At 35.7% G+C, this 27,984-nt stretch overlaps 2 protein-coding genes across 7 annotated transcripts in view; one reads left to right on the forward strand and one right to left on the reverse strand.

Annotated features, from left to right (window-relative positions):
• The window catches only part of Myb (proto-oncogene like protein Myb), a 90,003-nt gene extending 71,570 nt beyond the window's left edge, over positions 1-18,433 (reverse strand). Inside the window, exons 1-2 of one of the 3 annotated variants that reach the window (XM_089739018.1) lie at positions 18,229-18,432; positions 14,254-14,367 (exon numbers count right to left, since the gene is read on the reverse strand). In XM_089739018.1, the coding sequence (XP_089595144.1) occupies positions 14,254-14,367; positions 18,229-18,251 (137 nt within the window). In that variant the 5' untranslated portion in view covers positions 18,252-18,432. Of the gene's footprint in view, positions 1-10,938; positions 11,269-14,253; positions 14,368-18,228 lie in introns of those variants that run through there. The other 2 variants (XM_089739016.1, XM_089739017.1) reach the window with 2 other exon arrangements.
• A 3,653-nt stretch (positions 18,434-22,086) lies between these two features.
• Positions 22,087-27,083, forward strand: Hus1-like (Hus1-like checkpoint clamp component). 4 transcript variants are annotated; one of them, XM_028179548.2, is made up of 6 exons: positions 22,087-22,346; positions 22,414-22,620; positions 23,943-24,043; positions 25,080-25,190; positions 25,531-25,708; positions 26,296-27,083. In XM_028179548.2, the coding sequence occupies exons 1-6, from the start codon at positions 22,295-22,297 to the stop codon at positions 26,523-26,525; spliced, it is 879 nt and encodes a 292-aa protein (XP_028035349.2). In that variant the 5' UTR covers positions 22,087-22,294; the 3' UTR covers positions 26,526-27,083. The 4 variants fall into 4 exon arrangements, with proteins under 4 accessions (XP_028035349.2, XP_089595150.1, XP_089595151.1 ...); XM_028179549.2 differs by having other exon boundaries at positions 22,109-22,346; positions 22,400-22,620; XM_089739024.1 differs by lacking the exon at positions 25,080-25,190 and having other exon boundaries at positions 22,093-22,346.
• The last annotated feature ends 901 nt before the right edge of the window (positions 27,084-27,984 follow it).

Below are 27,984 nucleotides of genomic sequence, written 5' to 3' on the forward strand. Positions count from 1 at the left end.
TAGCCGTATTTCTAAGTGTTAGATAACTACCCTCTTTAACGATAAAAGGTACACGAAAAATAGTTTACATGATAGTAAAAAAGGAACCTAACGCATACGGGTGTTACGACCCGCATGTAGGCAACTTTTTAGTTTTAGCGGCATTTGTGGTTTTATAACAATATAAACTAAGTTCTTTAATGGTGCGGTGGTCAATATTAATGCGGAAAGTCGGAGCAGGTGGTACAGGTGATACAGTGACATGGTCATTGTCTTTGGCCATTCTCATGTTTACTAGGCTTAATGCAAACCACTTAATATTTATATTGTATATCTTATGTGATTCGCTTCAAGCAAGAGCTTTGTTGTGTATCTAATTTATCGTTGTCGAAAATCCGAAGCCCACCATGGACATGTGGTTACAACCGCAGTCCCACCGATACTTGTCGCAAAGCATTTTTCGTTCTTCTTCCTTTTCAAGCTTCCTTTGAAAACGCAAATCATGAATGGTAATTATTCCGGCGCAGTTTCTCAGAGCTCTTCACACAACATTTGAAGGTTACGTTATCGAATCAACAAACAAATGTATTGTGAGCATCGCTAAAGTTTAACAGTTTATTTTGATATTGTTACTTAACTTATCCATCAGCGACCATATGGCTAAATAGAAAAACAGAAAAACAGTTGTTTCCAAGTATAATTTGACATGAATGGAATTTCCTCGATTTAAACGCACGATAATCTGATCATAAAACGTCCTAACTTCATTGTTATCGGTGAAGTTAAGTGCCTTTTTGAATTCTAAGAGGTTGAGGGTACGAAGAAATCTGACGCATCGATAGTAAACACCTCATTTACATAAATAAAAAGAGTAAGACTATCTTCATTGCATATACAATTGTGAATGCGGCATCAATTATAACACGCGCATGCATGTCTCAGGTACATCATATATAAAAATAAACTTCATAAATTACTGGTACATTACAATTGCCTTGTTGTATTTTAACTTTCTAATGCATCGGACAAGTAAATATTCTTCTGAAATAAAAATAAAGCAGGATATTTTCCAGGTAAGATCTAAATCCGAAAAGACCTTTGCGAGTGTATCTTTACCAAACGATCGATCTCAGTTTTTCTATTAAACGAGCCCATGATCTCGTATCGGGAGAGTTCAAAGTAACAAAAGAGAAATCAAAATCGTTTACTACAAAAGTTGTAGGGACAGGATGCGTGGTACCTACATCGGATACCTGTTTTTATTGGATGCCACGGGCCGAGTAATCCTCATCTACGCCTACACGTGCATAGCTATAGCCCGTTTACAATCGAGCTCTGCATATTAAAATACTTTTACCCAACTACACCGCTAGCAATGATTACTAATCATAAGTTACATTAGCGGGTAGGAGCTTGACAATGGATCTCGACAGCGTGGCAATCACACAAAACATCGAAGATTTCGCAAGGGACCTTGATGAACTTTGACACGTTAGGTACGCGGCGCGACCCATGTTGGGTATTCATAATCCGAATGCATAAAAAAAACATTGTCAGACCATCGCGAATCTGTCTCGTGGTGAACAAAAGGAATAGGCAAGACGATCGAACGAGTACTTTTGTCCCTTTTGGCGTGTAACGAAAAATAATGGGGTTCCCTCTATTTCTTGGGCTCCCCTTGCGAGTTTATACAATATTTCTTACGCCGGGCGTCAAACCAGCTGGTCTATTCAAAGCTTTTTATCAACAAAAAAAGCAGGCTTGTCGGAAATTCGACGGGTCTCTATGTAATATTGTGAATTGAACAGATCGAAAGATCGTAAACTTTGTATTAAATGGACTAAGACACGCCACGGATGAATTGAACTAATTTTGTAGGGCCCAAGTGCCCCTTCTGTACCGATTTTAACAGTATACTTTAACTACAGAGACATTTTACACATACTTACTGTATACCTAAGAATTTAACTACAGAGACATTTTATACATACTGTATACCTAAGAAGCTGTGACGTTTTGCAAAGAGCCCTATTGAAATTAAATCGTTATATTTATGACGAAATCGAAGAACATCACAACTCGTAGTTACGGTAAAATAAAATAAAAGCTGGCATAAACGAAGCGGGTATTTTATTGCCGCTAATGGGTAGATAAGCTTAAACTTTATGTAGTGGTCACCGAACCTCATAGAGAAGTATCGAATGAACACGTTCAACGCCATATGAAAGATCGAGTATTTTCACTGAGACTACGGTGCTCACTGGTGAGCCTGTCTTACTGAACCATTCGGGCCATGAGGGTCACCCGTATTGAGCTCTTTAAAATATCAAAACTAGACGGTAGCGACGAGTAGCGACTCTTGCTAATTTTTATCTTCCGTCCAAATAAACGATATTTTTTTTATTTTAGAATTTATTTATATTATTTAAAGGGCTATAAAGAGCTATAAAAATTGCTGATTCCCTGATCTTGGCTGGACCTGAATGGTATGGTACGCTAGGCCCACCGTAAAGCGTACAACGTGTTAATTAAAGACATGAGTGGATGAAGGGGTTAAGTACATTTTTAAGATTTTTTTAGATTTTACATTGAATGATGTTGTGTGCCTATAAACGATATTACACCTAAAACTCCAGGTTTAAAGACTATTTTTAGAAATTGCATGTGATTAAGAAGCTATGTAAATGCAAAAATTCGTTGCCCGTTTTCTCAAAATTATCTCATATCCCCTTCCCTCACTCATGTCTTCAATTATCTTTCGTATACAGTCACCGTGGCCGAAAGGATAAGATGGCTGGTGTACTGATATCAGCCATGCTACTATGTCGATGTTCAAATCCCACAGGCAGGTACACGAATAACTTTTATTTTTATTGCCCTTATAGGCAGACGAGCATACGGCCCACCTGATGGTGAGTGGTTACCGTCGCCCATGGACTTCATCAATGCCAGGGGCAGAGCCGAGCCGCTGCCAACCTACTTCCACGATGAAGGAATATAATATCATAACTACAAATGAATCAGCATATCTCTAGCCTCAAAGTGGGTAGCAGCATTTATGTTGTCCTATATATGGTTTCGGCAATCACTTAGGACCAGTAGGCCGTAAGCTCATTCACCCGTCTATAGAATATATAAAAAAAAAATCGCGATATGTTAAACCCTGTGAGAAATACTACATATTGATCCATCAAATTGAATATAATTAAGCCAAGCAATTAGATTAACTTCGACCTAAAAAAAAAACTAAACTCTAAAGACGAGCAGTCACATACGTAATTTAGAGCTTCCATATTTATGTAGCTAACGACCGGAAATCGTGTGAATTTTATCGATAAACAAAAGGGCATCCCTATTGCAGCACCTTGCGTAACATCTGCCCCGATGCACGTGAGGCAATTAATGCATCGGGGGTGCCACCCTCTGGTAGCTGGTCGTTACCCCCGTGCAGAGGGGATGGATACGGTGGTCAATGCACCGCGATGTTTGCTGTACGTATTTTTCTCACGGTACGAGAATGTTTATCTATACTTAATTTTATAAAGCTGAAGAGTTTGTTTGTTTGAACGCGCTAATCTCAGGAACTACTGGAAGGCTATAGGCTATATAAAATTACGTTAAGGCTAATAAAAGTGGAGCACCAATAAAGAATGTTTCAAAATAAGGATTTAAATAAGTAGCTCCTTAACATTCTATAATTCAAAAATATTTTCACTTTCTACGTAAATGAAGTGGGGGTAAAATTTAGCGTAATGCCAAAGTAACTATTCCACGCGGACGGAGTCGCGGGCAAAAGCTAGTATTTTAATATAGTTTTTTTTTTAAGTTTGATTTTACGGACGACATGTTTTTATGCAGGTTTAGTCAGAAGAAAACATGTCACAGATGGATAGATTATTTCATTTTGCGAATCCATCTATGACACTTTCCTACCTACTCATAGAAGCTTGAAGAAGACAATTTTACCTACTTTTTAAACTATTGTTACCTAAGGAAATCTTCCAATTTAATTTTCACAAACTGAATCACGATCCGATTACCTAGAAGATTTGCACAGTAATGACGACGGTCTCACAATTCGAACCGTATTATCAAAATAAATTAATTTCAGGCACACCTTTATCATTGCTTAATTTATTCAAAGCGCAACACTTAGAATTTAACTAATGAGGTTACGCGGCTATTAGTTGATTTATAGCGGTGTGCTGTACAATATTTTAGAGTAGACTTGTTGACCGCCCACCTGCTGCTAAGCGGTAATGGTGAAATCGTCGATGAAGGTAGGATAATTTCATCACGACAAATTGGAATTTAATACAAATGTTTTCCTATATATATATTGATTTTGAAATGTACCCCTGGATGGTTTAGATTACTTTAGATTTACAATTGGACCCTTTCAAGACCCTTTTGTTAAAGATATCTAAAGGGTCTTCGAGGATTTAATGTTGAATATGTAATATTTAAGGGCCACAAGCTAACACTTCTTCTTATGATGTGTGTGTCAACTACACATCCGATAAAAGAACAAATGCTCCCAATAACTTAAATGATAAATAACTTTCAGAGAGATACAAACTCGTCCGACGTATGCACTCAGATCCCGAAGTTCGTAGTTACTACAGTCCTAAGCCACTACCCGGGCAAGCCTACCCAGCTAATATTGATAGCGCGATTCAGATTATTGTCAAATACCCTCCTCTTCTTGTGGCGAGGCTTGGGGGAGGCCTATATCCAGCAGTGGTCGTCTGTGGGCTGAGAAGACCCTCCTCTTCTTCGTGACAGATAGCGTGACAAGACCAAGGATTTTTCGTTTCAATTAATCCCGCGTGAAATCAAAATAAGACAACATAAGTGTTTAAATCACGAATAGCTTCTGCATGTTTTGTTGTGAAGACAATTAAAACCATAAAATCTTTATGTACAAAACGTGATCAATAGTCGGGTCACAAAAAGCTTTTAGCCGTTTTTACCAATAAAAGCACTTCGCACCTCGAAAACAAGTAATATTGCTATTTCCTTCTTTTTTTTATCCTACCTAAGCTGAGAGCCTTGAGAGGCTATATCAGCGTAGCCTTAACTAGTAGGTGAGCTCACGGGGCTCAAACCTGACGACGTTGCTCACACTGGTCCTAGCAAGAGCAGTGCTTCGCAGAATCTACCACAGGATCGGAAACGCGACCCACTGAGAAGATCCGGCGAGAAACTCAGTGGGCTGTGTCTGAGGGTTGTATTTCCGCTTTACGCACCCTATTCTTCTACGTGTTGCCGTGTACCTACAAATTATTATGTCAGAAGTCGAGAAAATCGTTTAATATTCACATGCTATTTATTATACGTAAATGCTAAAAAGCCTATATAAACCTTTAAAAAAAAACTCAAGAGAACCGATGACGCAAAACCTTTGAAGTCATACTAGTTTTTCTTTAGACAGACCAGTCTAGCTGTGTAAGCTTTTTATACTACAAAGTCGTTGATAGCCTAAAGAGCTATTCCAACTTCGCGCAGACCGGTAGGTGAGATCGTGAGCTCAACCTGAGAGAATTTGCTAACACTGGCCCTAGCTAGAGCAGTGCTTAGTTGAATCTACCACCGGATCGGAATCGCGACAAACCGAAAAGATCCGGCGAGAAACTCAGTGAGTTTAATGTAGCTATTATCTACGCTCAAAGCGAAATGACGTTACCGGTGCGGAAGTCAAATAAATATTTTATCCTTTAGACTGGAATGTCATTTCGGTTCGGTACATAAGCATAATGATAGTGTTATTTCGTATGAGTGAGTACATTCTCTACCACTCCATACCATCAGAACTCACGATAGGAATCAAAATTCAAATAGACAACAGGTACAACATAAGTCGACGTAGGTAATCATCGTGTACCAATATGTCCTAATCTGATTTCACATATAAGATCCTTTTGACATTTTTAATTTATACTAGAGGACCCGCAGTAGTCGAAATTCGACTACAATTAATTGCAATTGTAAGTTTGTACACTATTATGATTGTATTTTATACTTCTATAATCACAAATTTCGCCAAGACTACACTATAAAAAAATATGAATAATGACAAACAATATTTAATCTATTCTCAATTTGACCACAGACGTCAAGAACAAAAGTTTGACAATAAATAGTATGCATGCGTGTGTGCGTCAAATACATGGTATGTAGTGTGTGTAATGTTTTCTTTATTGATTTAATGTATCTTTTATGCATTATTTTAAAAAAATATTAGCATTGTGCATTTCTTCTCTATATTCTTTATAAGTGTGGAAAATTTCATACTCCTCCGTCCGCGCAATTTTCGTAAAAAGGGATACAAAGTTTTTGCTTCACGTATTAATATATAGATTTAGAAATGATACACATTTGGCGGGTAATTTCGTTGCAATGAACCAAAGCGGCAATATTTTTTTAGCTATTATATTCTGCCGTGCTTGTGATATATACAGTAAGTGCCTTGGAGACACTTTTGAGAAAAACGCGGTTAAAGATTTCAATTTTACTTTTGACGTTTCTCGCGAAGTATAAAGCATACCTAAGTTTTTATAATTTTTTAAGATAAATATAGGCTTTTGTAACAATTTGCCTATTATTATTTTTATTCAGAAATAATATTTAAATTATAAAGCTTGAAAAATTATTTATATTAAGGAATTAATAATTAAAAAAAAACATTTTTTTAGCATTGGTACAGTAAGTGTGTGACTTACTGTACCAATCTTTAGTTTGAACTACATACTGCAATTATGATTACGGAATGAGGTGAAAGTTTAAATAGAATAACAAAAATTGCACAATTTGCCTAATGAAACTTAATCACTTACTGTAATTATAGCTATGAGCAATATGTAAACTTATGGCATCTACCATAAAGCACTGGAACCATAATTAATTACTCTTCCTCGATATTATTTGTAGATAAAAGAAACAAAAGAGATCTTATGAAACCACAGCTTAATAGAATAATTACACAACTTTGTTAATACTATAAAATTTTAAAATCAGTTCCATTTATTGAATTTTTTATGCATTGAGAATCATATTATAAACTAATTATAAAGAATCAATTCGTGTTTATACAATCTCCTTCGTACATGACAGAATCATAAACCAAATAAACTAAGCTCTGTAGGTATCTACACAAACAACACCTTTACCGTACTTATTTTTTTAAAATTCGTGTTTGTACTTCTTTGTACACAATAAAAAAAGCACCAAAAATAAACACTTTGTTTCTAAAAAAACGAATACCGTTCTCTTTGGAATCTTTATAATAAAAATAATAATATGTAGATTGACAGAACGCAACTGCACAACCCTGATCTAATAAGGTACTTTAAAATCTTTAATAAGTCATTTAACCTCTTAAGACGGTTATTATGTACTACTAAACTATGATGTAGATTATGAAATCCTCGATACGAGAAATTATCAAATTAGTCAATCTTACAAATCAATAATATTAGCACCTGTGTATCAGTTTATGGTAAAATAGTAAATGTCCTTTAATTGACTAGTAATATGTAGGCTTACATAATATAGGCATATTAGGGGTTAAAGTATGAAATTGCCGATTTGACCTGAAAAATTGAAATGCGTTTTTTATTTATTTAACATATTTATTTAATCAAAATATCTACAGTTATTATCTATACATTGCTACCATCTAATAGAAAGGTCATTTATATCTTTGCCATAGAACTCTGGTGATCTAGATTCTACAAACTGTGTGAAAGCATTTTGTACTGCCTCCTGGGAAGAAAAGTTTTTATCACGTAGAAAATTGTCCAAATCCGAAAAAAATGGTATTCCGTTGGAGCAAGGTCTAGCAAATACGGGGGGTGAGCAATGGTTTCTAATTGCAGTTCCTGTAGAGTTAAAACGGTTTCTCGTGCTGTGTGAGGTCTGGCGTCATCATAGAGCAATAATGGTGAAGATCGATTCAGGATTCAGGGCTGTTTCACTACAAGTTTTACTATCATTGTTCGGAGTACGGCATAGTAGACATTTACCGTTATTTCTTGACCAGATCGGAGAAACCTATGGTGAATAGCACCATGCTGAGATCCCCAAACACTTACCATTACTATACATATATTGGTAAGCTTTGCTTCAGGACACTGTTGCGGAGTTTGACCTGGGGTCAGCCATTGCATTTTTCGCTTACGGTTATCGTAAAGAATCGCTTTTTATCACATGTCACAATTCGATCCAATAGTACTTCATTTCTGTATCGATTCAACAAGGCAACACAAGGTTCAACACGCGTTTCTTTCGGCAGATCAGTCAAATCATAATGCACCCATTTTTCCCTTTTTTTAATTTTATTGATTTGGTGCATTTGAGTCAATATTGTTGATAAGGTAACATTAAACCATATCGCTAATTCCTGGGTAGTTTGGCTCGGATCAGCTCTCACCATCTCTTTCAATTCATTGTTATTCACTTCTGTGGGCGATCTTTTCCACGTGGTTCGTTCTTCAAATCAAAATTTCCATCACGAAAGCGTTTAAACTAAAACGCACACTGCGTTCATTAGTAGTCCCTTCTCCAAACCCAACATTGATGTTGCGTGCTGCTTTTGCAGCGTTAGTTCCGCGTCGGAACTCTTATTAAAAAATCACTCGAATTTTCGAAGTATCCATCTTTCTTGTCTATGCTGAATAATAATAAAAAACTGAAAGTCGATAATCGAACGTTACACATGTTCACTAAAAAATCTCAAACCATAAAGGTTCTATGTCAATTCGAAGTAGGTACCTATTACAATAAAACGGCAATTTTAAATAACCCCTGTTATTTAAAAAAATATATCTGAACTCAAAACTCTTCGGTTAATAGATTTGTTGCAGAATTCGAAATACTTAACCAAAAATCTCTTCTATTCTCAGGCATCAGAGGTACAAGCTTCTGTATAATATCTACTTTACGATCTGCAGTGATTCCTCTGGGACTATTTTTAGACTTCACCTCAGGAAGCTTTTGGGTCTTCACAATTTTAGCTTGTAAAAAGTCCAATGATTGAAACATCTCATTATGATCTGTTTTATACATTAGTATGAAATGAGCCCTCTCAACTTTAACTAAACACCTTATAATATTTGCAGTAAGTAACGTGTTTACCTCACATGTTCCAGGAAAGTCTACGCATAATATGAAGTATTCCTTAATATAATTACAGTAGTGAATCTTGCTGTTGTTACGACTATGCATAAAAATAAATATTTTAATTTGCTGACTTATCATATACACAGTAAGTTCAACTTACTGTAGATATGTTAAGGTTTAGTAACTAATGCTTTATTTTCAACAATTAATATAATAATAGTATGTGGTACTTACTGCTAATATGTTTCAGTGATACTTGATGAAAAATACTCATATCTTAAAAATAATAACAACAAAATTACTTACTGTATCAATACATAGGAAATGGTTTAAGCTTTATGAAAAAATCAACTGTATGTGCCCATACTGCAATTATAATAAGTATGTTTTGGCGCAAAATGTTTCTTACTGTAATTATGCTTAAGCTTATTTAAGTTTCTATACCACATTTTAAAATTTTAAATATACAGAAATGTAGATCTCAATCTCTACATTTCAAATATATACTTAACTCAATATCGACAAAAATGTGACTTACTGTATTTATCGTAAGCACGGCAGTATTAACTAATCAACTTCCACACACTGATGAGTATAATTGAATATGCAATTTCGAAAAGGGCACATGTCGCATATTTTGTCAAATACGTTTTTTCATATACATACATGTAGTTTTGAGGCTTACCTACACTCATTTTATAATAATTCCAGTAATTTTCAATTGCTAATTAATACTAAAATATATCTCAAAAGTTAATATTTTAAATTTTACACTGCTTTAGAAAATAATCAGTTTTTTTTCATTTCTTGAACATTTTACATTTTCAGAGATGTGCCCTTTTCGAAATTGCATATTCAATTGTAATTTAAATACACTTCATAATAATTATTTTTTTGTCTCGCGAAATTCGTTCGTTGCGACCTCAAGGTGGCTCTATCGAGAAGGCTAAGCACATATCATCGTACGTGAGGCCTTGACTTGTGTATAAATCTCAATCACGAAATTCAAGGTCAACAAAAGCACGAGAGATAATCCAAAGCACGACGATCGTTTCTGCGTCCTGTTCGCACTATTTTATTTCAATATTAAGTTAGAACAGGATAGAGACAGTTGTAGATTTTAGTATCAAAGATTATTTTAATGATTGAATGTTTTATAGTATTGTAATAGCGATAGTTAGCTAATTTGTAATAATGAAACATGTGTCTTTTTCCCGGCTTCGTCTGACACCAACCCCTAAGCTCGTCCACAAACTAGCAAAGCATATCTGAGCCATGGCGATATTGTCTTCGATCTCTAAAAAACCGCGTTACTTCAAATTCCTCATGCATCCTCACGTTATGAGCATATCAAGAAGTTGAAACACGGTAAACGACCTTTACCGGTTTTCAAAAATACCTATAAGATACATATCAAAATCATTACAATATTACATAATGTTTCATTAACTTACCATCTCTGGTCACTTAGTATTTAGAGTTAAATTTTATTGAAATTAAAACTCTTCATTGCTGTCAGAGTTCAGTATTAAAATGAGGGTAAATTAAGAATAGACAGTATCTTTGCGATCTTAATATTTTTGACCGCTGTTAGAGTGATCGACCCTCGTGCGAATATTTGCCAAAACATATGGAGCCCAATAATACCAGGTAAAACTAGGCCTACCGTAAATCAGCCCTTGAAAACCCCATTTGAAGAAAATTATCATATTATTATGGCACAGTAATATAACAAACAAAACTTGCTTGCAAAACTTTTTCTTTCGAACTAATTTCGAGAAAAAATTACGGAGCCTTCGTAAGTAATGGCCTCATTATATTTAAAGAGAAAAAACTCACTTTTTCCTGCGGCCCGCGTTCGAGTTGTTCCCGACGGGGAAGTCGAAGGACTCTCCAAAAATCCGATATTGCAAATCGTCATCATCATTACTTTGATATTGCATTGCTTAAACACTACGAAGACACGCAAACGTACGACAATAAATCACTTTTAACATCATCACATTAAATAGGGATCACATAAATATCTTATTCCGACATGATATTTGGAATGATAAAAAAAAACCGGGAAATAATAATATTAAAAAAGTTTTTAGGCGATCGGACCCGCGCGGAATCACGGCCGTGGCGCACGCGGAGCCAGACTGACTGAATGAACGAAATGAACATGGTGCACGCTTTGCCGAAGGGGCCGGCTGTTCGGGGTTGCAAAGTAATAATATTAAGATTACTAGGAATTTGCATAATTGTACTGGGTTTATTTAATTAATTTATTTATTTAATATATCTATTTATTTTATTTTATTGATTTTTACATTTAGATTCTCTATCGTTACAAAACATTAAAGTATTATTTATATTTATTGATTTACGTGAACGTAGATGTCCAACAGCTCTCGAAACAGAAAAACTTTATGATTCATGCTCAGCATGCCTGAAATTAATAGGTGACGTGATGACATACCATTAGAGGGTTGTCTTCTGATATGTAAGTTAATTGAAAAAAAAGAAGACCGAAGTCAGTATTTTAATAGACATGGATGCTTAGGTAATAATGCAGGGAAGTCGTTTCATGGACAGAGCCCTAAATACCATCCTTGTGTCCGCGGTCCAGTTCCAATATCATCGGACCGTTTAGTTCCACAAACCTTGTAGGAGGTTCGGTCTCCCTGGACATATGGAGTATTTTAATTGACACGGTAGCATTTTTACTGCCTCAAATGTGATATGATGCATACCACACGCTTTGTAAATTTTGATTAAACCTATTATACAATTTCAACATGCGTGTAAGAAAAAGCCACGAAAAAAAGGTTAACTTATAAGTCTAAATAACAACCCATATGCCTAGTAATAAACGATAGAAATTAATATATATATACAATGTTAGTAATATAACTTAAATTAGAAAAACAACTAAGCATTTGTCGAACCTGGCGTTCTTTTAAAATGTAATTTTAAATTCTGTAATTCCCAAACAGATTCTTGAGCTTGCAACACCGAACATACCCAGAATGCGAGTTCCGCGCTAACAAAATAACCCTGGAATGCTGTATCTGTACTTAATGTATCAATAAAATTGTAATAAAAGTTTTTTTTTTTTAATTAAAATTAAAATTTAGACGATCGAGTAAACCACACTTTTATTATTAAATTAACACTTATTTATATAGTGCTTTAAAATAATTCGTGTAAGTAGTTTGTAAGCAAAAAAAACCTCTCAAGCGGTTGTGGTAAGACAACCGAAAATAAAATTGTAAACATCTGTATTCTCTGTTCCGTGTAAGCATTTCAACAATGTGACCAATCAACTATGTACCTGATAACATTTAAATATAGTATTTTCTTTAGTATTCACGTGACGTGGACATAATTAAAACCATAGATAATACATATAAACTAGTTAATGATAAATAATAGATTATAATTATTCGGTCTTTGAACGTAAAGTAGGTACTTGTAATTTAGGAAATACTATAATGACAATAAAAACTCATTAATTCGCAGCCCATACAATTTTATTTTTATTTTATTTTATTGCCCTAGTAGACAGACGAGCGTACGGCCCATCTGACGGTGAGTGGTTACCGTCGCCCATGGACTACAGCAATGCCAGGAGCAGAGCCAAGCCGTTACTTACCGAATGATAACATCGTAATATTTTCAAACAGCTGAGAGAGTCACTCTAATCATATGACGTCATATTTCGTTATAAAATGCCGCGCGGTTTCGTTCGCCTAAAAAGATTTAATTCAAACAGAATTAAACACGTTATTCCCGATAAACTGCCTATCGATATGTAATTATTTTAATACGTAAAATCATACCCGATCCTGTGGATCAAATGGTAAGCAGTCGAAGTCGCCCTAAGCATGTCAATACGGTCGTGAATGTAATGGAACACTTAGCATAAACTATCTCCAAACCGCTTTCTTTGGTGTATGCGAGAAACACACACGAGATTAGGAATAGTAGGTAATACCTACCTACCTACTAGGTATATTATCATATATGGTATCCCATAGGTATACCACACAGGGCCCTGAAACTCCGATATTTTAAGACAAATATTTTTCGGTATGGAAACGCGACATCTTGTAGCGGATGCCCCTAAACTTATATTTTGTTAAAGTTAAGGCATTTAATTACTGTATAACTAAATACAGAAAATAAAAAAAATATTAATCACACTAGCTTAATTTGTTATAGACAAATTGATTAAGTTTTATCAATTTGTGGTTTCTGAAAATTTACAAAATCCTTCATTAAAAATAAAATATAGGATAGTTAATATGTTACTGCCATCTACAGGAGCAATGAGAAACTAATCTAAGCGAAGCCATCTAGTGGCGGACGTCCGTAAACATTTTTGTTGAGTGCTTGAGTTGCTTATCTGTAACTAATTTATGTGTATTATATCTATGACTAGCTGACCCGGCCGATTTCGTAGTGCCTCAATCGATAAATAAAAGACCTAAACTTTTGTATGAAATAAACTTGAAAAAACCAAAAGGAATCCGACCGACAGGGGACACATCAAAGGAAAAACAAAAATTGTTTGTTTTTATATAATTCCGAGCATTTTCATATTTATTCACCTTTTAAACCGTCTCTGGACTTCCATGAATAATTTAGACCAAAATTAGCCAAATCGGTCCAGCCGTTCTCGAGTTTTAGCGAGACTAACGAACAGCAATTCATTTTTATATATCTATGATCTATGATACCACACACAGGACGAAATACGAACTGTCTATTACAAGAATGCTCCAATACAGAATTAAATTCAGACGCTGTGGTACACAAGTCAGGGTAACTTCATCAAAGATAGAAAAGTTGTAAATCACGTTTATTTTTCCTAGCCTTCCCGATGTTTTATAAATATACTAGCGACCCGCCCTCGCTTCGCTTCGGAAACTGTAATTTATTATTGATTTCTCCACTATTTAATGGAAGTTATTATACACATAAACCTTCCTCTTCAATCACTCTATCTATTAAAAAAAACGCATCAAAATCCGTTGCGTAGTTTTAAAGATTTAAGCATACATAGGGACAGAGAAAGCGACTTTGTTTTGTACTATGTAGTGAAGGCTACGTCCTTATACTGTCTTCGGTTTCTGATTATCTGAAACTCTTAAATCTACCACTCACTCTTCTTTGACGATGGCGAAGTCGTCCTCCTCTTCAGTGGAAAGCTTCGCCTGCAGAGCTTTCAATCTCTCGATCTGAAACTGCAGATACGACTTCGTGCTGCCTTCCTCCATGCTGAAACAAACAAAGACACTGATGTTGCTGATGTTCTTTGATGACAAATTATCCAGATTAGTGGTCCCCTGGTAGTCGAAATCCGACTATAATTGAAATTATAAGTTTGAACATTATTATGGTTCTATTGTCAAAGACTACTTACTATACTTATCTAATTACAGATTTCACCAAGACTACTTAACTATGGACAAACAATGTTAATCTATTCTCGATTTGACCACAGACTTTAAGAAATAAGAAAAGTTTGACAATAAACAAATAGTATGCATGCGTGTCTGTGTCAAATACATGGTAGCATGTGTAAGGTTTTTTTATTTATTGATTTAATATATTTTTTACGTATAATATAAAAAAAAAAAATATAATATTCTGCACTCCTTCCCTATATTCTCTATAAGTGTGGGATATGTCATAATCCTATGTCCGCGCAATTTTCGTAAAAAGGGGTACAAAGTTTTTGTTTCACGTATTAATATATAGATATCGAGAGCTGATCTCTCTGAAACCTCTAGAGCGCGGAATGACCTTGACTGTTATACCGTGTTTCAAGGGGGAGTGATTATATGAGAAGATCTCATCATCTCGTTTCTACCATTAGATCGAATGCCATTGGGTTTCTAATTAACAACCACGTTCTTCCACAAGGATTTTCTTCAAGGGATCTTTGTTGCCGCCGTGGGGATATAGGATGATCTTTCCTCAAAGTAGTTTTCTGGCAGAATCTTCGTTTTGCTATAGAGCTTTAAATGCTTTTAGCAGTGACCAGAAGCTTGGCTGTCTAGGACGGAAGAGCCGCTCAAGATTTCATTAGATTTCGTCTACTAAAATTAGATTAATGTAAGGTTCAAATACTAGGTCAAGTTGATAGGTTGATACTCCTATTATTGATTAAAATTATATCAGACCCGGGTTGAGCATTATCGAACGTAGAACAACTTAATTTTTTTTATATAGCTTAGATGGTTGGACGAGCTCACAGCCCACCTGGTGTTAAGAGGTAGCCGGAGCCCATAGACATCTACAACGTAAATGCCGCCACCCATCTCAAGACGTAAGGTTTTAACAGTACAACGGCTGCCCCACCCTTCAAACCGAAACACTGCTTCACGGTAGAAATATGTGGGATAGTGGTTACCTACCCGTGTGGACTCACAAGATGTCCCCACCCCACCACCAATCATTACGCAAATTATAATTTTGCGGGTTTGATTTTTAGTACACGATGTTATACCTTCACCGTGGAAGTCAATCGTGAACATTTGTTGAGTACGTATTTCATTAGAAAAATTGGTACCCGCCTGCGGGATTCGAACACCGTTGCCTCGACACGAATGCACCGGGCGTCTTATCCTTAAGGCGACGACGACTTCAAATCTATTCTTTATCTATTCTCTTCAATCACTGAATAGCACAGTCAGTACAGTCACAGATAGAAATGTCAAACCAATTTAAGATACCAGCTTACACAGCACGTCTAAATGTGTCTATTTATTAAGGCTAAAAGAGCAGCTTTTCTTCTAGAAGCTCGTGCATACATTACACCCACGAAGTATAAAATAAATGATATATGGTGGGTTTACGAATTTCGTTATTTATTGCAGATGTTTACGGTTCACGGTACACCTCTTACGGTACTTTACTGGTGGAAGGACCACTTGTGAGTCCGCGCGGGTAGGTACCAGCAGCCCGCCTATTTCTGCCGTGAAGCAGTAATGCGCTTCGGTTTGAAGGCTGGGGCGGCCGTTGTAACTATACTAAGACCTTAGAACTTACATCTCAAGGTGGGTGGCGCATTTACCTTGTAGATGTCCATGGGCTCCAGTAACCACTTAACACTAGGTGTGTGTGTGAGCTCGTCCACGCATCTAAGCAATAAAAAAAAAGACTACAATTACGCACAGATGTTGCGATGTTTTTATATTAGTACGTAAACATATTTATTGTGATTGTTATAATTTATCAGTACGTGTAACTTATATTAACTATATGTAAAGTTGTTAGTCATCTTATCAATATCGAAAGAGAAAAAGAAATATGAATTAATTCATTCGTTAGTTAGAAAACCACAGTCCATATATGTTTCCGTAAGTTCAATGTTGAATTTGTCGTTCGAACCATATTATTATCGTTAATGTTATTAATACGAATCTTACGCACGATCTATTAAAACGCCACGTCATTAATAACATCGATTACTAAATCAATCAAACTGATTAACTTTAATTGCCATAAAGACCTATCGTATTCTTCGGAAGGTTAAGTTACATTTGAATGTATGTATACCATATAACTTTTTATTTTTATTGCGCTTGTAGGCAGACGAGCATATGGCCCACCTGATGGTGAGTGGTTACCGTCGCCCATGGACTTCAGCAATGCCAGGGGCAGAGCCAAGCCGCTACCTACCGCAACTATATAACTATACTGAGACCTTCGAACTATATCTTAAGGTGGGTGGCGCATTTACGTTGTATGTCTATGGGCTCCAGTAACCACTTAACACCAGGTGGACTGTGAGCTCGTCCACGCATCTAGCAATACAAAAATAATAAAAAATATTGTATGTATGTACCACCCAAACCTCGAACATTCTACTGCATTGTAAATACCGGAAACAGACTTAGACAAGATCCCGGCAGACTTTGAATACGAATTGTTTTATTGTCGTCTAAGCTGGACCATCTTATGCCCTATTAATCATAACTGGTTACTATATATCATCGAGCACAGCAATGCCAGAGCACACAATAGTCGCATGTCATGTCGGATCCTCCCGATCCATGTGCTTTTAGGTACCCCAAGCACCGGTCATCGTTCTCGTCGAACCCGTCGCTTGTGACGAAGGGCTCTGCAAGTAAATTAACCTACAGATACAGCCCACTGAGTTTCTCGCCAGATCTTGTCAGTGGGCTGCGTTTCCGATCCGGTGGTAGATTCCGCGAAGCATGGCTCTGCTAGGGTTCGTGATAGCAACGTCGTGATGTTTGAGCCCCATGAGCTCACTTACTAGTTAAGGTTACACTGATATGGCTTCTCTAGACCATCAGCTTAGGTAAGAAAAAAAAACAATAGTCGCTGTCAACCAAAGCTTCCGTTCAAGTGGCAATTAGGGAGGATAAAGCTCGGACAAATACCGATTCATACGTGAAAGCCAACTCGGAACTCGAATATGGCGATCAAGGCGATCAATTAAAAAATAATGCGTGCCACTAAACCAATTTAACCAGCTGTGGCTAAATTATACTGTGCACTACATTATAGAATCCAAAACGCAAACGTAGGATATATACCAATGTGTTGTAATAACGTAAATAATTGACAGGACATTGCAAATGACTGTGTAGTTACTCATATCGTTGTTAAATTTTACAAAATAATAAGTGAAACAAAGGTGAACTAGTAGGTATAAAGTGCACAACCTAAAGAATTAGAAATCGTACATTCGCTAATAAAATGGCCGTCCGTTGCATAATATCGCGTCCGACATTGAACTGACAACAACAGCGTAAATGGAATATTTCTGGACCGAAAAACTATTAAGCGATAGGAACATTATTAACATGAGCGGCCAATGAGACGTACAGTAATTCATATTTGACAAATACGAAAGGTTTTCAAAAATAATCCGTTATATATTCGAAGATCGAATTCGAAGGAAATACGTTAAAAGAATGAAACGGTAGCCGTGAACCTAGCCAGTATCAACATACATTCTAATAAGAACAAATAATGCTTATTTATAACTCAAACTTATGTTATATCGGTTACATTTGGCGACTACGACTATCTTTTGGTGCATTTATAAGTAATTACGTGTATTCCACATCCGTGTGACGACATTATCGATCGCAAACATACCTTGACCGTTCATTATTCTCCATAAATTCTTCTGATTAAACAAATATTTAACAAAACAAAGGTCGTGAATCTAAAGTTAAAAAATAAATAATACGTGTAATTGAATCAAAATAGTTTGAATTGCACAATAATTTGATAAAAATAAATAAAAACTTTTTAAGTCATAGTATAACCACAATTCGTTAGTTTTCGTTACACTCAAAATGGAACATCGCTTACCTTATTTCGCATACCGTAAAACTCTCGTGCAAGATAGAGACAAATACCTAACCGTAAACAGAAACTTGTCAACATGGATGACATGTTAGCGCCATCTACCTTCAAGACCAGTGACGTTTGTAGTCTATGGTCAAAGATGCCAGATCTCAAAGGAATGGATTCGACTAAATCAAGTTCAAATCATCATTCAATCATCAAAAGATACATTTAGTAAAAATAATTATCAGTTGAATACATCTAAAATATTCCATTCAACTGATAATTACTTCGAACCAACCATTATTACAAACGCGATTATTATTATTTAGTCCGCAAATGACCCATGGTACAATGATTCAAGTACCAACAGTCTTAATGGTATGTTAATGCCTTCAGGATGCTGTTAGGGCTGACCCGGACCCGGCGAATCAGGGATGTGCATCTTTTCCGCATGGTCGTAAAGAATCAATCGACTCGTGCTTCGGCGAACATTATAACATTATAATAAGTAGGTACCACCACCCTGCCTATATTCTGCGGTGAAATAGTAATGCGTTGTGGTTTGAAGGGTGGGGCAGCCATTATAACTATACTTGGGTTCTTAGAACTTATATCTCAAGGTGGGCGCATTTACGTTGTCCTTGGGCTCTAGTAACCACTTAACACCAGGTGGGCTGTGAGCTCGTCTATCCATCTAAGCAATAAAGCCTGAATCTTGCTAACAAAATTTTCAAGATAAATTTGCATATATACGAGTTTCGAACCACAACATTAGAACCGTTAGTTTACCGAGTAATTTTAATCCGCTCGGTGTAAGATCTTACCTTTGTTGTTAACGCCCAAACTACTAAGCTCTGTGATAGAGACAGTTACATGTAAATGTATGTACCTATACCTATACCGTACACGGCGTGAATACATTGACAAGTCGAAAATACATACTTTTCAGGGCAGCCATTTTTAAGTTTACATATTATTGGTAAATGTATTTTTTTATCCTTTTATATAATTTTTATGCGTATTTAAGTAATTTCATCGGAATTTTCACACAGTGTAAGTATAATAATCAATTAACGTTTTAATCAAGAAAAAAATGACATATCAAGTTGCTCACCGACGACTTGTCAATTTATTCACCTAAGCAATTTATTAAAATCCGAGAAAAGTAATAAGATTGTTAAGATAAGAGATTTAAAAAAAATACATAAATACGTAATAGCCATTTGAGGGTGGTTGGATCGTGAGATGGGATGGGATGTGATGGGATGGTATGGACATGTGAGACCTTAGAACTTATATCTCAAGGTGGGTGGTGCATTTACGATGTAGTTGTCTATGGGCTCCAGTAACCACTTAACACCAGGTGGGCTGTGAGCTCGTCCACCCATCTACGCAATAAAAAAAATGTGCTGAGACGAAATGATAATGAGGTTGGTAAGAGAGTGTTAACTATAAATGTGGAAGGATATAGAGGAAGAGGTAGACCTAAGATGAAATGGATGGATTGCGTGAAAGACAATATGTGTAAGAGTGAGCGAAGAAATGCTATATGATAGAGGAGTATGGAAGGAGAAAACAAGTTGCGCCGACCCCAGGTAACTGGGAGAAGGGCAGGAGAATAATGATGTAATAATAAGTCATTTGAATTGATCAATCTCAAACTAAAACCCAAAACTTGTACTTAATTTTATTTTTTATTAATTAAAAGAAACTGAAATTATTCTGCTTCTGGAATTACTATTATATTATTCTTTACTGTTCTTCTCCGTTTCCCTCTAAATCAGGGTCTTCAGTATCTAAGTCGTGGCATTTTTTGGTGGGTTGTCAGTCTTTATGTTTTTATAAAAATCGTGAAATGTTCTGTCTGTTAAAGGTAATAAATCCACCAAATTCTTCTCTTTTCTGTACTTATTGGCAAGATGTTTTTGGAGACAACTTCTATCTGGACGTTATATACGTTACGTCTATATTATATTTGCTCCTTTTCTGAAAGTTGATTACCTTAAAAGAGCTTTCACTGTCAAATTTATCTTGAAACGTATTTCTCCAATAGGTTTTTTGTATTGCAGCCATTTTACAGTTTGCCGCAAGAATTTATCTTCAGAACTGTCTTTTTTAAATCGTGAATGGCTCTTTTTCGAACTTAATTTAGGAAATTTTCGCACTTAATTGGTACAACGGCATATGCGTTATTAATCTTACAAGATCTTATTAGTTGCACCCAGTCATTAAAATAGATAGTTAATTTTAAGTCGCCTTTTCTGTTTGGTTCTCTCAATCAAGGCATTATCCGAATCACACATCATGTGAATCACAATCCAAGAAACTTGTGATTAATAGTTTCTAGCGTTGGATACACATGAAGTAAATACATGAACATCATTGCACCCGTATTATTTTTGTTTTGGCCTCCACATGTATCTGAATAAAATGTACCCTGTTTATCTTTTGAAGGCAAATTCTGAAGAAAATGCCACAGACACGACGCGATTTGACGAGCACCGATGGTTTCGTCCTACATGTAACATGTAGCCTTATTAGTTGCTAAATCATAGATTGTGAGATTGTAGGACCATAGCGGTCGTTTATAAAAAGAAACAGAAGTTTTAAGATAGGGAGTGGGTAAGCACTGCTGAAGATCATATGTATATGTTCGACTGGATGAGTTGCACTTTGCTTCATCTTTATCCTTTCTTTTTTCTGAATATTATTATGCTTTTTCATGCCGGTAATAACTTGACAATCGGATATGTATAGTCGCGAACACAATTATGGGCTATGTGAATAATTGATCATCTAAAGGTATTCTGTTAGTTCATTTAATTATGTGACGTAAATAACTTAACGTGTTGAGTTAATTAAATAAATAACACTAATATGTTTAGACATATCTAAATGTCATTATGTTCTCGTTGGAAACAGAGTTGTTTAGTAATTCACAAGTGCGATATCCCAAAAATACGTGAGAGAATCGAGTTACTCATTTATTCCCCATATAAAACAAGTAATCTGGACGACAATTCTGCTATAACTTAAAATTTGATATTAGTCGACTTGTCAAGTTATTCACGCCGTGTAGGGTATTATATATTTATCATCGCCAATATTAACCATTCTTTACAATAGAACGAATTTTGTATCAAACTTCGTCTCACGCTGAAAATATACTCTGATCTTTTCTTTTAGGTGTTTCCGGCTCACGTAGTATATTCTATACGTACAGATATAGTAGATTCAGATTGGCGTAAACGAGAGTTTTCTTCTTTAACAGAAGATGATCAACAAAAACGGTAGAAATATCCTAATATTTTCTTACGAGCATCATTCTACATTTAGGGACTAAATCAATTGGGTCTGTAATATATCTTAGGCACACATTCCGAAAAACTTTAATCAGCTAAAAGTCTCTGCTATTACACCGTTTAGCAAGAATGTTTAAAATTACAAATTGAATATCGTAGGAGCATTCTTGTGAAAGATCAAAGCCATTACTTATTTCTCGGCTTTCTTAACAGTTTCATCGGGGTATCTCATTATTATTAGTCCACAGAAACTACAGCTGGATAGCCTTCGTTATTATTCTCAATGAACCAAAATGTTTGCACCTTTGCACTTTAAGTCGATTTCAATACTGATAAGAGTTTTTGTGCAGTAGCAATACTAGCCAAATCTTTATTGTCAATGCTCACTCAATTTTCGCGCTGCTTAAGTTTTGAAAACAACACATTATTGGAAAAATAAAACATAAATTACATGTCGAAACTGTGTTTAGTCACTAATTATTATATATCTTAAAATAGTGTGCAATTCATCATCTCATTTTGCACGAATTAAACAATTGTTTTCAAAAGACGAAAAACATATCACTATGAAATTCCGTGCTGTTATGAATAACTCTTCTCCAATACGCGAATTCTCAAGTAAAACTCCGCTTTAATGGTGTTGCTTACTAGTTTTTGATTATTGTAACCAGAATTTTGTTTTCAGCTATTGTTAGTACGATATCAAAACTGTCTAAGGAGTGTGTCCTAAGGATAGCAGACGATATGTTGTATTTCATTGTCAGCGATGAAAACACTGGACCAGCCCCTCCAGTACTATGGTGTGAAATACCACAAAGTCTATTTTTCTCTGAATATCAATTGGTTGGAATGGATGAAACTCACCAAGACATTTATTTAGGATTGAATTCGGGTATTATAATTTCCATTAAAAAGTGCTATGATAAAATAAATAAATTATTCTTGGTGAATATTTCCAATATCGAATGTTTAGATATTGATAATCATTGATATGAACTTAATAGCCATTAAATTTAAAAAAGTGGTGATCTTCATTCAGATACATCTTAAATAAATAATAAATTGTTGTTTTCCCAATACCGTATAAAGTTCCATGGCGTCTAGAAATATATAAAATAAATAAATAAATATATAAAGAGTGGAAAAATTGTAGGACTAGCGGACCTTAAGCTTATGCTTAAGATGCCAGACTTCCAGACATTTAGGGGTTATAATCAGATATTAGAAATCATTGTTTACTTGCACTCCAAAATGTTTTAAATGAGAATCGTGCAATATTAATAGCTTAAACCGCTTTTTACATGTATTTACTTTTTGCCTAGTATTCTTTGTTTAATACACGGTTCAACATAGAGAAAATTAAATAACAATAAACATAGAGACAATTGAACACAAATGTAATTTAAGTGTTTGGCATGGTTAGGTTGTGTGTGCTAAGGTGTATCTGTAAGATTTAGGTGTTTGTGTGTAGGAGTTAGCAGTTTAAAAACAGTTCTGAAACTGTTAGTTTTTTATGACAATGTGTTGCACTTTTTTTTTATTGCTTAGATGGTTGGACGAGCTCACAGCCCACCTGGTGTTAAGTGGTTGCTGGAGCCCATAGACATCCACAACGTAAATGCCCCACCCACCTTGAGATATAAGTTCTAAGGTCTCAAGTATAGTTACAACGGCTGGCCAGCCCTTCAAACCGAAACGCATTATTGCTTCATGGCAAAAATAGGCAGGGCGGTGGTACCTACCCGCGCGGACTCACAAGAGGTCCTACCACCAGTGTACTTAAAGTAAAATAATCAACAGTATCTTAGATACTTATTTATATTGAATACTTGAGGACTGTTAGATCGTTTTCCAAGTTATCATAGTTAGTTCTTGTAACCAATCCATCAATTTCATTATGCATCATTTAGTTTAGTTTACCAAATCACAAAAAACCCTTGATTTTCCTGTAACAACCACCCCTATAGCAAAGTATCAATAACAATGCTTAAAAGATAAATATTACAGACAGACAGACAAAAAATCATGTCACTGTGCAGTAAATTACTATAAGGAATGTTGAATTTTAATGTGTTCCTTTTTTATTGCTAATAAACAGAATCATGGCCCCTCTAAAGCCCATCATCATTCGTGAATATCAGTAATACTAGGAGCATGGCTGTGGCAGATAGCAAAATTGTAAAATGCCGTAATACAACTTACTGTAATTTTCAGGTAATCTCGCAAGATCTTTTGTCTCCTTGAAAAATGTAAAATCATTAAAAATGAAATTAACAAAGAAGCAGTGTCCGTGCCTAACATTGGAAATTGAAGTGGTATGCTTTTAATAAATAGCACCTGTTCACTTATGACTTGGTTAACGTAGACCTAGGAATGACCTTAATAAAATGAAGCCCCACGAATTTGTTGTTGTTGTTAATATGTAACACATTATAAATCTTGAGTCTTCTAATTGTTGCCTTCATCCCGTTGTGTAGAGGACCTATTCATTCATGTCAGCATGTCCTCTTTCTATATTCAGACCTATCATACGCTATCTCTGCACTCATACCCTTCTCTCGCATGTGCTCTTTCACGCAGTCCATCCAAGTGTTATTAGGCGGTTCCTCATTAGAAATGTTCAGTATTCATATTTATTTAGTAACTAGGGAAATTAAATCGCCCTCTGCCAGTACTATTCTTAATTGATTTCCACCTAGTTGATTTATATTCTAAGTACTAATGCAAGTTTCATTCGATGTAGAATGTATGAATGTGTAAAAGGCATACATTTATTTTTATTGAAATCAAAGACTACACTGTATGTTGTAAGTATCAAGTTCCAGTATAGTGCTTATTTCGATTTTTAAACAATCAAATGCACCCCCGCCTTTGGAATAAAATTTGTCAATACTATTTGAAAGTGTTGTATTTATTCACAGTGCATTTGCAGAGATATTTTCCACATACCATCTGGTTCTGCAATGAACTCCTCCTCCAGTATTTCCCGAGCGCTATGACATGTGCTTCTTCAAACAAGGCTTACAAAGAGTACTTAGCGGTAGCAACTTGGCTGTGCCCCTGGCATTGCTGACTTTGCTCCATGTACGAGGGCAACTACTCACCATCAGGTGTCCACAAGCCTGTCTGTTTACAAAGGCCATAAAAGCCGCTGCATTGCTATTTGCATCTTGTTAGTCTTCAGTTGTGTCTAATAAAATCAGGTAAAGTTATGCTGTGCCTGTGTGCTTAATGACAAATCCTCCAAACACCCCATAAATCTTTATGATACATCTACTAAAAATCAATTACAATTTGGAATGCTTAGTTTGAAAAATGGAAATCTTTGATGTACATGTCGCTTGTTTGCAGCCGTCTACAACCTCTCATCAGACGAGGCAGATTGTGCATGACATTCCAGTAGCAGTTGTGCCATGGAAAAACTGGCCGGACTTTTATGAGCCCAGAGTACCAGACCCTGATGTTAGTATTACTTCATCATCAATATATCAGCCTGTCCATCCACTGATGTCCAGTATTACAGATGTTTAGTATTACTTGAACCCTAAAAAATATCCACCTCAGTATTAATTTAATTTTTGATCATAAAAAATAACGATTGTTATTGCTAATTGTGTATGTAATAAGGTAGGATAAAAGTTTAACTTAGCTGCTTTCTCTAACATTCCAAAGACTTGTATTTTAAAGTAAACATACCTGGGATTTTAGATTACGAGAAGAATATTTTATTAATATGTCTATTAAATTTGTTAACATTGATTTGTAGAAATCACAATCATCAATCAATTCTTTGAAATTCTAGATATCGATAGAATTACCAAGTTTGAAACAGCTACGTACAACGATAGATCGTATGAGAACAATGGCATCTGAGGTGATGGTGCGAGCTTCTGCAGGTGGTCAATTAATCTTACAGATCAGAGCAGACATGGCTAAAGTGTCTACAAGGTTTAAAGATTTGAATGTTGCTCATTTTGATGGTGAGTTTTTCTTAAGCCTTTGCCCTGTCATTTTAAATTTTTTCACTCAAAACAGTAGATTTAGGTAGGAAATAACATGAGAATATGTTACATGTGACATTGATTAAATACTTTCGTTTCTCTCCCGATTAAAAAAAGACTAGATAGTTTTTTTTTCTTGCTTAGATGGGTGAACGAGCTCACAGCTCACCTGGTGTTAAGTGGTTACTGGAGCCCATAGACATCTACAACGTAAATGCGCCACCCATCTTGAGACATAAGTTCTAAGGTCTCAAGTATAGTTACAACGGCTGCCCTGCCGTTCAAACCGAAACGCATTACTGCTTCACGGCAGAAATAGGCAGGGTACCTACCCGCGCATACTCGCAAGATTGATTACCACCAGTGATTCTTATCTATTAACATAATCTAACCCCTCCTAGGTTCTTGTTCATGAACAAATTATGATTAGGACTCTTAAAAATCTTATAAAGTATCATAATTTATGGTTTCTCTATCAGCTCTTTCAGTATAGCCAAGCGTTATAAAATTCAACGTCTGACTTAGTCATCAACTATAATCTTAATATTTTATACTGATTTTCACAGGCCCAGTAGAAAATTCGGACCCTGAAACGGACAGCCAAGGAAATGAAGATAGCTCAGAAATAGTACAGTGTCGTGTTGACGCAAAGAAACTAGCACTTTTCTTGAACGTTGATCACATATCAACGAATACTACATTATGTAGTATTGTGCACAAGAGACTTGTGACATTGTGCTTACAGACAGATGATAATGTTAAATTGCAGTGTTTCATAAGTGGAATTGTGTATTGAGTGAGAAAAGTGTCAAGAAATTCATCAGTACACAGTGATTTATTAAGAAAGGACCACACTGGTGGTAGGATGTCTTGTGAGTCAGCACAGGGAGGTCCCACCACCCTGCCTATTTCTGCTGTGAAGCAGTAATGTGTTTCGGTTTGAAGGGCAGGGAAGCCATTGTAACTATACTGAGACTGACCTTAGAACTTATAATATGGGCTCCAGTACCCACTTAACCAGGCGGGCTGTGAGCTTGTCCACCCATCTAAGAAATAAATTAAAAAAAACACAAATATTAAAAAAAAACCTATGTTCAATTCATTAAGTTAGAAGTTAAGTTTTTGTAAAATTCCAATGTAATTCAGAAGCCAAGCTCTGGTAACTTATTACATTGTAGGGGCGTTGACCCCGCACATCAGCTGATTTCTTATTGTTACATAGAAAACTATTATTATGAGTGAATTTAGTTTTGTTTAATTTTAAATTGTTGACATGATTCGAAATTATTTAATATGTTGTTTTTAACTAATTGCCTAGTCTTGTGTAAGCAATAAAATTATATGTATTCGCAAATTTTTTGAAACTTCACTTCTGTTGCGAAACCATTTCAAGTTCCGGTTTCGATTCTTCAGATTCACCTCCATCTCCAAGCACTAGTCACCATTCTTGTCGAATACGACGAAGTGTTCGACATGCAACGTAGACTATAGACGCAACTCACTGAGTTACACGCCGGATATTCTCAGTGAGTCGTGATTCTGATCTGGTGATAAGATTCAGTGAAGCACTGCCTTTGCTAGGTCCAGTGTTGGTAATTCCCTTAGGTTCAAGAGCTCACCTAACTCCGAGCGTAGCTGGAATAGGCCCTTAGGCAACCAGCGCTTAGGTAGAGAAAAAAGTTTAATGGGTCGACAGCCATTACCGTTACACAATAAAAATGAGATATCAATTTCATATCTCAGGCTGAGTGGCAGTTTTGGATGTGATTTTTCTGACCTATGGTAACCACTTAAAAGCAGGTTGGCCGGGAAGCTCTTTCACCCATTAAAGTGGGTAAGAATACCTACAAAAAAAACTTAAAATTTTGAGCCACATTATGTGTTGCCATCTTGTGAATCGTGAATTACTACTAATGGGTAAACTGTACGACACTACTAGTTGTTCTTTATAATTTATTGCATAGTGGTATGACGAACTACATATCACCATTATCAGGTCGGAATATCACGTTGCTATGCAAATTGCAATAGTTTGTGGCGTTTAAGAACGCACCTTTTTATGATGCGTAAGCCGGAACGCACGAGAGGTGGAAAAAAGAATATAGTCTGTGACACGGGACCTTTTTACCGCCGAAAAATTAAAACGTAAAAAATAATTTATAATGTGTTTAATAACTAATGTACTATAATTACTTAGAATTGCTTATGCCGCTACAACAATAAAATTTATATTGTTTCAACTGTGGTGTTAATTA

This window comes from Bombyx mandarina, chromosome 28 (genome assembly GCF_030267445.1).
Source record: "Bombyx mandarina strain Sakado chromosome 28, ASM3026744v2".
Lineage (NCBI taxonomy): Eukaryota > Metazoa > Arthropoda > Insecta > Lepidoptera > Bombycidae > Bombyx > Bombyx mandarina.